The 12,325-nt window shown below is 38.2% G+C and overlaps 1 protein-coding gene across 1 annotated transcript in view; it reads left to right on the top strand.

Annotated features, from left to right (window-relative positions):
- The window catches only part of RAB2A (RAB2A, member RAS oncogene family), a 32,561-nt gene extending 20,933 nt beyond the window's left edge, over positions 1-11,628 (top strand). The window contains exons 7-8 of the mRNA XM_083451432.1: positions 7,095-7,163; positions 10,490-11,628. Of these exons, the coding sequence (XP_083307558.1) occupies positions 7,095-7,163; positions 10,490-10,585 (165 nt within the window). The 3' untranslated portion in view covers positions 10,586-11,628. The remainder of the gene's footprint in view (positions 1-7,094; positions 7,164-10,489) is intronic.
- The last annotated feature ends 697 nt before the right edge of the window (positions 11,629-12,325 follow it).

Genomic DNA, 12,325 nt, shown 5'->3' with positions numbered 1-12,325 from the left:
GAGCGGTACCTATTCATCTACTTGCACTTTGACGTCCTTTCGAACTGCTAGGTTGGCAGGAGCAGGAACCGAGCAACGGGAGCTCACCCCGTCACAGAGATTCGAACTGCCGACCTTCTGATCGGCAAGCCCTAGGCTCTGTGGTTTAACCCACAGAGTGGGTGGAGTTTACTTGGTGGAGTTTACTTCTGAGTAAAAGTTGGGGTCCGCTAGATAAAAAGAATATGTGGTTTTCTTATCTTCACCTTTTCTTACATTAAACAAGTTTTTTGTATATAAACTAATCTGATGAAGGCAGGAGGCAGATGCTTCTGCTTTTATCAGTGAACAGCAATAATGTACAAATAAATGAACTACTGTGCATCAACAAATCTCATGTGAAAATGCTCAGGTAAAGCTGGGAAAGAAATGACCTAGCTGTAGTTTTTGTGTACAGTGGACGCTTGGGTTGCGAACATGATCCGTGCGCTATGCATGTTTGCAACCGGCAGCGGCGCGTCTGCGCACATGCGGGTTGTGATTCAGTACTTCTGCACATGCGCAAAGCGCGATTTAGCACTTCTGCGCGTGCGCGACTAGCGAAACCCGGAAGTAGCCTGTTCTAGTACTTCCTGGTTTTGGCGGGTCCATAACCCGAAAAACGCAACCTCAAGCGTCTGTAACCCAGTGTATGCCTGTACTCAGCCATGGCCCCATTTTGCCTTCCCCAAATGCTTGCTAAACATTCACACCAGATTCTGCATCCAACCCCATTTTCTAGTCTCGTTATACAGTTTAACACCTTCTGAATGAATAAAATTGACAATGTCATATGATTGTCCACCAGGGTGTCCATCCAGAATTCATGTTGCTAACAAGTGGTAGACTTCAATTTTATTCATTATCCTGTGATGTTAGGAGGATAACAGGTACAGTGGTACCTCGGAAGTTGAACGGAATCCGTTCTGAAGTTCGTTCGACTTCTAAAACATTCAGAAACCAAGGCGCAGCTTCTGATTGGCTGCAGGAAGCTCCTGCAGCCAATCGGAAGCTGCACCAGTCGTTCGGGTTCCAAAAAACATTTGCAAACCGGAACACTCACTTCCGGGTTTGCAGCGTTCGGGAGCCAAAACGTTCAATTTGCAAGGTGTTCATGAACCAAGGTACGACTGTAATGGGAAATTCTCTGGGACACAAATAAAGTTGAATCTGACCTTAATGGTGGAAATGGTTTATGCTCCTGAGATTGGTTCTGCTTTGGTCCAAAACTTTTTTGGGAAGGCATAAACTTCTTGATGAATATTTCTTCTATAGTTCCACATTTTCTCCAGCTTCAATGTTTTAAGTCTTTCATGTTAGCCAAGGAACATGAGATTTATATCATCCCTTAGTAATGTGCTTGGATCATGTGATAGGTGAGGATTTTTTCCTGGTGCATTTATTCATTTTACTTAGGTGTTTGTTTGTTTTTTGCAATTTTATCTTGCTTGCCCCTCTACATATCACTGTGTTAGCACTCTTGTGCTCAAGTCCTACTCATGGGCTTCCTGTAAGTGCTTGGTTGGATGCTGAATTAGATGGGTCTTTGGCCTGATCCTGCTGCCACATGTGTGATTTCTTCCTTCCTACTCCAGTTTTCACTATTTTTTACTTTATATTCTGCACTAATGACCCCCCCCCTCCATTTGCCTTCATCCCACATCTCTCCTTTCAGTTCTCACTCTATGGCCTGCAAGTTTTAGGGTCTCTTGCTCCTTTCCTTTCTGTTTTTTGAAAATATTGTATTGCAGTGGACCCTCGGGTTACATTACCTTCAGGTAACGTAACTCGGGTTGCAAACACTGCAAACCCAAAGTGTATTCTTCTGGGTTTCACCATGCGCAGAAGCGGCACCTCTGCTTGCAGACTTTTCGGGGTACGTACAGACCCCTGGAACGAATTACATTCGTATCCAGAGGGTCCACTGTACTTTCCACTACAGATCATGTCCTCTCACAATTTAAGTCATCATTTTTATTTCCTTCTGCCATCCTCCTTTCTGTTTTCACAGAATCCTCTCTAGTTTTTCCTTAGTCTTTTCCTTTTCCATAGAATTAGCTGTACTAGAAGTACTTAGCCCATCTGCAACTAAAATTATTGGTAGAGATTGGCCCAATAATAAAATTGTTGTTGTTGTTGTCATTATTATTATTATTTACTAAAGTGCTTATCTACCTTGTTCATCTTGTCTAGATTACCGTAACATTCTCTATTGGTTTTTCCTACTACAGTGGAACCTCGGTTTTCCGAAAATTTCAAAAACTGAGGATCAAAGGGCTGTCAGCAAATTCAGTGGGGGGGAAATGGAAAAACGTGCCTTGGAAGCTGCTTGACTTCAGAGACACGTTCGTAAATGGAAGCATTCACTTCTGGCTTTTTGGCAATTGGCTTTCGAAAAGTTTGGCAGCCGAAATGTTTGAAAACCGAGGTTCCACTGTACCACTTACCACCTGTCACTTGAGAGTACCTTGCTACAATATGCTGCTGTTGTAATTTCTCCCTTGTTCGTAAATCTGGTTTCCTCTCAATTGCCATGAACTTCAGAGCCATAGTCCTCAGAAAGTTAATTCATTAGCTCTTCCTTAAGGGCACCGTTGATACTTCATGGTAAATTATAGTTAATAGTTCTTCCACTGGGGAGAAACAAACCAGACTCTGGCTTGGCATTATGTTTTGCTCAAGAAAACTGATTTATGAGAAGAACAAATTTGAACTATCATGGTTTGTTTCCTCCATGTACTAGTGAAGTAGTATGGTTTCTTGTTTAGTGCAAATTGGTCCAAAGAAACCCTAGTACAATTGTCACAAATTCAGGGCACTTTTAAACTAGTAGGTAATATACAAAAATTAAGAAGTGTTTCTCAGTTTTTTAAAACTTGCAGACACAAGACATGCATCTACCAGCAACCAAAGTAAGCATACAGAATATTGCATGTAGCGCACTGCTGTGTGTTCAGCGTCTGTACATCAAGTCACAGATTAAACGTTGGCATTGTTGAAAGGACTATAACAGATTGTTTTTGGGCTCCCTCCTAAAAAGCTGTCAACTAGAGAAAGAGGGAAAGGAGCTTCTGTATTTGCTGCCTCAATATTATGCCTAGTAATAGTAGCTTTGACTGCAACAAAAAATGGCTGCTGCATGGATGCATGCACCAGAAAATCTGGCCCACAGTTTGAGAACCACTAAAATTTAGTGTCAGGGAAGATTTCTAAAATATTTTAATAACAGTGCTTGAACATGCCAAGGGTTTGTGGTTTTGATGGCATGTGGCAATGCATAGGGTTTAGTCAAACAGAATGTGTATAAACAGAATGGATTTTTGCTCACACAGCAGAACATATTCTTCCTCTCTTACCTGCAGCCCCTCTGTGCCTTCAAAATGTGCTCTGACAGGCCCCCAATCCACCAGAGCAGATTTGGGGAGCAATGAAGGGGAAACAGAAGAAAGGGAAGTCCCATTGCACAAACAAAAGTGTTTTTTTCATAACATTGGATTCCACCCACACCCTCAATTTCTGAGAAGCCTAAGCTCTGATGCATAATAATATTTAGTGAATTAGAAAAACAAACAAACTATACTATTAGAAATTTTCTAGTTTAATATTGAAAATCATTGACCATTGTAAATATAAATTAATATTGAAAGCCACCAGGTGGCAGCATGTTACATGAAGAGAAAAGTCAGAATCTGATTATTTTAATGTTCTGTAAAGAGAAAGTATTTTTCTTTTTGTAGCAAAAGTCATGTTCATAAATTTTGAGTTTTATTAAATCAACCATTTATTTATAGGTGTTCTTGTTGTGCATACTAATATGTCAATAAATTTTGCAAGTTTGTTGACAAGCTGCAACCAACATATTGTCTATCTTTAAAAATGTGTCTTGTCTTGTCCCCATGTTAAACCTATAACATTTCCATAATTTGCATCTTCAGTCAGATTATGCAGTTATGGATTTATTTAAACTAAGACAGATTGGCATGCCGCTGAATCTTGACACCAAAAAAGAGGATAGAAACATGTGAGACTTTGGCCTGAAATCACACAATGTCATTAGGCTTTCTCAGTCCTACCAACTGATATCTTTTCAACCAGAGATAGAATCATAGAATTGTAGATTTGGAAGGGATCCCGAGGATCACCTAGTCCAACCCCTGGCATTGCTGGAATCTCAAGTAAAGCATCCATGACAGATGGCCATCCAACCTCTGCTTAAAAACCTCCGATGAGGAAGGAAAGCCCACAACCTTCCGAGGGACTCCATTCCACTGTCAAAACAGCTTTTACTGGGTCCTACCTTCCAGAGCAGGAGAAAACAAGCTGGTTCTCTCTTCCATATGGCAGCCCTTTAGATATTAAGATGGCTATCATATCTTCTCAGTCTCCTCTTTCCCAGGTTAAACATACCCAACTCACTCAACCGTTCCTCATAAGGCTTGGTTTCCAGACCCTTGATAATCTTGGCTGCCCTCCTCTGCACATGTTCCAGCTGGTCAATATCCTTTTTAAATTGTGGCACCCAGAACTGGACACACTAGCCAAAGAATCCTTTTTGTATTATTTTTAACCTCTTGCAAGCTGGAACTCATTCTGAGCTTTGGCCCACCTGACCTTCTCACTGCAACTGTTGGCTACTCGTTTATACTCTTCCTTTGGGATTTCCCTTCCATTTCTTATACATTCCCTTTTCCTCATCTCAGTTCCTCTGTAAGCTCCTTATACAGCCACACCGGTTTCTTTAGATGCCTCCCGTTTTTCTTTCTTGTTGTGCATTCAGATGTTGGAGTTAATAAATGCATGGCAGATTCATAGTCTACCCCTGACCTATGATCACCTTCACCTTATACGTTTACATAACATGAAATAGAGAAATTGCAAGCGTTTTATCTAGGTTATAAAACTAAGAACAAACCATGGTTTTTATTTGTGACTTGTTTACTTGTTTGGGAAGTGCAAACTACAAACCACTACCTCTTGTTGGCATTTGTTTCATATCGGTTTACCATGACATGTAGTTTAGCCACTAACTGTGTAGACAGTCATAAAAGAGCATGGGAGCCTCCCACATATATGGGACTTCAATCATGACATTTTAGTTGCTGTATCATGACCTTTATTTGCCATTGGTACACTTCTTAATAGATGTCTAAATAATGCCATACTCCTCTTTGCGTGTGCACATGATTTGGATTTAATGTCTGAATTTTTAAAAAAGTATTTTAAGAGTGAGCCGTCAAGATGAACTAATATTTGCGAATTGAATTTTTAAAAAATTGTTTTATGAAAACAAAGCAGATTGCATAAGAGAGTACAGTTGTATGAAGTTCCAAAGTTATAAGTAGTTTTCAATTACTATGGCATATTATGCCCTTGCAGTAATTGGTGTTTTATCAGAAGCCAAAATACAATGTATTTCTTTTTTTTATATTGAAAACTTCCATTTCTGAAGAATGCAAATCAATTCAGAGTTGGCTGAAAGCCAATTTCTGAGCTCCAGTGCACGTTTGAAAAACCTACTCACTTCCTAAGTGCCTTGTGAATCTGCAATGATTAATTCTTCTCATTATTTTGCTGCAAATTCTCATGACCCTCTGTGATGATTCGATCACCCACTTAGAGTTTATGCATATTCATATCTTTCCACTCATGGCTGCAGTTGTTCAAGTCTCCTTCACTGGCTGTGGTATGCACTTGGTGCAGTAATTGAGCTGCAGTAGATTGATTACTCTAGGGAGCTGTAAGGCCTTTAAAGGTGAAAACATATCAGTCCTGTTAATTAGGAAACAAAGCTCTGGTGGCAAGTTCAGCAGTCAAATGCTTCCAGTGTAGAAATGAGGAAAGGTATGATTTGTTCCCCTCCATGAACTCTGTTTACTTTTTAATATTTGAATTAGATTTGTGACCAGGCGTGGCAAGCTTGAGTAGATGATAGCTGCATTGTAGGGTTGTAAGGAGTCAAAAGAACTTGATGTGCGATATTGGCTAACTTTGCTACTGCCATTAAAATCTTACATAGTATATTGTCTTTCAAATTCTTCTGATAGTATTAAATGGGGAAACAAAGCCATTTTGTGCATTAAATAATAATTGGCTAATATGTTAGGCATGGTAATAATTTAAAGTCAATGTTTCCTGTAGACTTTTGGGAGCAGGAAATGTTTTCTACTTTAAGATGATACCTCTCTATCATATGTAAAGTTGTCCTTATTTTTGTGAGAAATTTTGAAAACAATGTTAGGGAAGTTTGGCTTCCTTGAGCTAAAATGTATCTATAGTAACACTGCTTGCTATGTAAACAATATTAAAGCTAATTCAGTTTCAGAAGCCTAATGATAAAATGCAAGGAAAGAGAGCAGGGGGATGAGACAAAAGTTCAGGGTGATAAGGATCAACAGGAACTTAGTTCTGTGGACATAGGCAGACATTGCGCTGTGAAGACATAGAAGTTACTCAATAGATGTTCTGATCAACACTCTTGCACTTATGTATCTTGTAGATATTGTTAATATACTTCCTATTTTTTGACTATAACTATATAACTTCACTAAAGACCCCTGAGTAAACTTAGCAGTTATGGAATAATGTGAGATCGTTTTGTGGCTCAGGACCTGGTTAAGTAACAGGAATCTGAGAGTAGAAATAAATGGACAATGCTGCAAAGGATCAGATAGCCAATGGTACAAAATATTGTCCATGTGAGACTGCATAGCCACATTATGGGCTAGATTCACAAGTAGTTTGCTTAAAAAGTTGCTAATTAGCTATATAGTAAGGAGTGGGCACTATCTAGAGAATGGGAAAAGGAAAAAAAAGTTTTTCCCTCTTTATGAAACATCCCCATTTAGTGCAAAGAGGGGGACTCTGCTTAATCTCGTTGCATACATATACACAATCCCAATCCCTTCCCTTCCTGCAAGACTTTCAAGCAAGCACTGGGAGAGCCCTTCATGTCATCTTCACACACACCCTACCATTACTGGAAGAAAAATTCTATTCTTCTATTGTGCTATATTTCTGAAGTGTACATATCCATAATTTGGTTTTAAAGCCTCAAACTTTATTATTTATTTTTGCAGGCGTTTATTAATACAGCAAAGGAAATCTATGAGAAAATACAGGAAGGCGTTTTTGACATTAATAATGAGGTAAGTTCTTCAAATGTTAGAATGATGTAAGAGACAAAACAACAATACTCACATCTTGCACCAAGCTCATTACACACACTGAACGTATGCTGAGCTCCTTGTATACTCTGTTTTTTGGGTAGATATAGTTAGAATTGTGGCGTATGAAGTATAAAGTTCCTCTCTCCAACCAAGACTCAACTTTAAATCTTCCAAAGAAAAAGTATCCATCATTTGTATCTGTTTCTCCATATGATATCAGCAACTTTCAGAAACCATTTTCCCAGTACAAATGAGTAGTCAAAAGGATTTGTCTGCCACATGTGAGTTGGGTACTGTCAGAGACAGAATAAATATGATACTTGCATAAAATTTTTACTATATTCAAGATTTAGCATGCCATCTTATGTGTAATTACATCAGAGTAAGGCCTCTTGAACTTGGGATTTGTTTCCAAGTCAGTAGCCATAGGACTGAGGTGTTAAATGGCTAGGTTCTATATACGTGGAATTTGTCATCTCTAGTTTTGCTCATTTGAGAGATTTGAAAACCATATTTCAAATAGGTGTACATACCATCCATGTCTGCACATTCTTTAGTTCATGGGTGTCATATTGATGCATGCTGAGATCTCTGTGGTATGTTCTTCAAAGTCTCATAATATACTTCCTTAATTGAAAATGACAGATTGTCATAGACTGGATGGTCAGGGCTAGTCTTTCATCTCTAGGTCACTGATTCATTAATTGGGAAGCTAGTGGCTGGAATCCAAACAACCACACACATCATTTCATACATCCTAGGGAGCTTTGAGCATATGTTTCTTGAAAACCAGACTGTGTGCTGCATTGCAACTCCTTTTGAAACTGAGGGAGATTTCAAAAGTAGTTAGTGGTTTTTCATGGGATCTGTTGCTAAAAGAATAAAAGTAAAACCCCATTAGGCACATCCAATCTTTGGGAATATCTAAAAACTATATTGGGACACAGCCCTTATTAGGTGTAGTACATTTTATTATGTTATTTCCTGTTTGCCTTTTATTTGGCAAATGGCTGTGATGAAATAGAATTCTAATATTTCAGACCTAGAAGATAACTGTCAGATGAGACCTTCCTCCATTTTTTACTTTCTGTTGAAACACATTGCTCAGTAGAATGCTTTGTGTTACAAACTCACTTCTCTGGCAAAGTTGTCATATGCACTTACTTTTAGAGAGGTCTCATCTGCTCAGCATCTTGGAGGTTCCAGTATGACCATGCAACAGTTCCTCCCTTCATTTATGAGACTGTAGAAAAGGGGCAACCACTTTGCAGGGTTGTCTTCAGAGTTATTCTTCCATTCTTCTTTATTCTCAGTTCTTCTGAAGACCAAATACTGGGAAACTAATATGAGTTAGTTTTACTTTTCTTAAATTGTGCTTATTTTTCACAAAGTGACATCACCTTACTGGTTTTCTCTGATGAAGATTATCAGTCTCCGGTAGTGAATATTTAATTTGAATGTGGTCTTGTGTGTTGAGAAATTATTTTTATTATCTAATAGAAACTGTCTGAAAACTAACATGTGCCCACAAGTGAAGGGAAAACTTATTTGAACAGGATAGTCAGCTCATAAAACTCACTTTGTTACAATGTCACCAAATCCGTATTAGGGCAATTACCTCTTGAGACCAACCAAAATATCACAAAATAGTGTGCAAGTTTTCAAGTTCTGCAGAACTCATCGTCAGGCTAGATGGTAAACAGGGTGATGGGGTGGGGAGGAGCTTTTTTGACTGGACAGCAGGTGCAGGCTCCCTGTCTTCAATGACAACTATTTTCTTATGGGTCTAACAGCTATCTTTATATAAAGAAACCAAATAAATCTAACTGTTCAGTGTTATTTAAATTTAAAATTTGGCACATGCAATACTTTCTGAAAATGAATCTTTCTTAGAGCAAACGTTGCATCTTCACAAGTTGTATTACTCATTTTGTATTAGTTCTGTCCAGCCTCCTCTGCATATGAGAGGGGTTTATCCATAACAGCACATATTATAACCTTACCCTGTTCATGCTGGGCATGTTTCTGCTGTGCCTTGAAGAGCTTGAAGAGCTGCAGGCCCCTGGATGTGTGTAAATGAAGTGTGGGAGGGTCTAGAATTATCAGGAATAGTGGTACTACTAGCACAAGACCAGCATGAGAAGGCAGGGTTACACTATATACTATGTGTCTCTCCTTATTTTCCCTAGTACCATTTGAACTATCTCATTCTCATCTGATAACTAAAGAACATATGGTTTAAAGTTAGCAGTGGATAGCATATATATTGGACAGTAATCATTGGCTCTGAAAAAGAATGCTTGTTGTATCTGTCGAGTTTCATATAGAATCTGACTGCTTTACTGTGCCTTATGGAGATTTGATTGCCGTATGCTGTCAAGAGCCAACAGTGCATGCTATTTACTTGGCTCAGTGCCAAGTCTGGCTCCTTGATTCCTCAAGAAGTTGCTACCAGCCCAGAGGGGGCAAAACCAATGAGCCATAGGGCATGCTTTTTATTAAAGAGGAGTCAAAGAGCGAAAAGAAACCACATCAGCTGCTGTCAATACTGAGCTAGTGCCAGAAACCCCAAGGCTACTACTGTTGCAGAACAACTGCCAAGCACTATAAATCTGAGATTTACTGTGACGCAAAGTTTCCTTAAGAGCTTAATTTCTGAAGCTACTGTATTACTTTTCTTAAAGTGCTGTATTTTTAGGTAAAATCCACTTGAGGGAGTGTGGGTTAGGATATAAGTGTAAGTTTGATGAATGAAAGAACTACTCTGTGTGTGGTTCTTGGCAACTTGCCATGTCTTTGGGGATCATAGAAATTATTGATGACACAGAACACTTGTATGCCCTTAGTCTGTACAGCTGACTCAACATAGAAGGAAATGCAGTCAAGAGAAGAAAGGGGTTTGCTGTGTGAGACCAGAAGAAACCTGAACTTACTTCTTTTGGTGGGACCAAAGGTTTATTAGGCATATTAAGAATTTCTACTGTTATGAAACAGTTTGAAAACCTTCTGTGTATAGGTTTGGCCCGTGCTATATACATTAGTACTGGCAAGGATAGACTATTGGATTCTGTTGTACAGAAATGGTGAAAAAATGAAATAATATATCCTATTCTTGATTTTTGTTTCCTTAATTGCTACCAGACATTGTTTTTAATAGGATTTTCCCCCTACAGCTTGATTATCATGAAAAGGAGACAATAAGTTTAGATGTTCATAAATCAGAAGTAGATTAAGTACTTTAAAATGCTGTAGCCTGTGGCAGTGTTCCAAAAATATTAATGTGCATTCAACTTTTATTATTTCAGGCAAATGGCATTAAGATCGGCCCTCAGCATGCTGCTACTAATGCAACACTTGCAGGCAATCAGGGAGGACAACAGGCTGGTGGAGGCTGCTGTTGAACCTATTTTTACTTCCTAGCTGCCTGAAGGGGCCTACTAACTTGTTTCACCCTCCCCCGCTCAATTTCAACTACGACATGAAATTATTGTAAGATGGCATCATGTTGCAGAAGACTTTATTCTTCAAATTCTTGTACAACTTTGAATAAATGGTTAATGTTCACTTAAAAGACAGGTTTTGGAGATTGTATTCATATCTATATTTCCATTTGATTTCTAAGTCAATTGATGTGATTATTTTTTGTTAAATGTTGTCTTGTGCCCTTGACTACGAACTGTATTAAACACTACAAAGTCATCTGAGTATTTTAATCAGTTTGTGTAGTTAGGTTGCCCAAATACAGTGGTTTCCTAATGTTTAATATTGTAGAACTGTCTTCAACTCTTGTCCATTTTCAAGGCTCTAAAGAAAAACAGAAGGACTCTTTTCTGTATTTATCATTTACTTTCTGTATATATAGTTTAATAACTTGCTTGGGTGTATTTGCCAAGCTATAATTCTTTAATGCATTTGCATAAATTCTATACATTTAGAGCTTGGAACTACAGAAGCATTATTAGGAATTTGCTTAGATGCTGAATTTTAAACATTATTGACATTGTTAGCATGTTTGTCCTTTTGTCATTATCCTAGAGTCCAAAAAAATGCTTTATGTATAGTATTAGAAGCTACATATGCCTATTTTAATGCCAAATGTTTGCTATTTGCTCACAACTTCCACAGCACCTCTTCAGAAATGGATTAGCTGTTTGCCTTAATTATGTAGGTTAAACATATTATAATGAATGAAAAATACAGGAAGCATTGAAACTCATAAAATGGCACATTATGAAGACTTCATATTTCTTAAAACGTTATTTGCCTCTTCATTTCTAGGTATATTTCCATCAAGGATAGTTTTTCAACTTAGATGTACAGTGGCTGTGTAAAGTTGATTTGGTTCTTTTTCTTTTTTGGTGACAACTTGTAATCTTAATATGGTAAGCATCTTGTCTATTGTGAAGGGGGTGTGACAATAAAACTGCCAGATTGAAAATCCTGATTAAGGCCAAACTTGGAAATGCTTTAGTGCTGTACTCCACATGATGATTTTTTCCAATTTCCCCCATGCTTCTATTGAATTAGTATACATCACTGCAAAATAAACTCCTGTTTAATTATATATTTCAAGTAGAGAATATTAATGACACTCTAGTGAGAGCATCTTTTCTTGACCCTAATCTGTATTGCTGGGTTTTCCAGGGTAAACTATTTATAGATATGTTCAAATGGAATTACACAATTCTTGCTCTTCCATATTTAGGTTGTCTTGGTGGGCATACTTTAGCTGAAGAACGCATTTTGGAGTCCAGTTATTCGTTACAGCTGTATCTCATTCGTTCCTCTGAGTTCAGAGCAGCACTTGAGCTTCACAGCAATCATGAGGTGGATTAATAAGAGGGATGGTGACCAGTCCGTACTTAGCAAGGAGCCAATAACTATTTGTTGACAGGTAAAACAAAGCTTATCCATTTGGTGCCTGTTGCTGAGAACTACTTCGTACATTTAAAAATCACCCCCACCCCAAAAAACGTTATTTAACAAAGTGAAGGTTTGTAATTTTTTTCAATTTTGAATCTACACATTTAAAGTGTAATTAAGGTCCATTTCTAAGCTAATCTTGTACAAGTGATTTTTCCTTACATAATAATACACCTGCACAAGAACTCACAAATGCATTTCTAGATTAATTGCAAGCA

The sequence above is a fragment of the Podarcis tiliguerta genome (genome assembly GCF_965153285.1).
Source record: "Podarcis tiliguerta genome assembly, chromosome: 7".
Lineage (NCBI taxonomy): Eukaryota > Metazoa > Chordata > Lepidosauria > Squamata > Lacertidae > Podarcis > Podarcis tiliguerta.
Note: the sequence above shows the minus strand (reverse complement) of the source record. Positions and strands in the feature narration are given on the sequence as shown.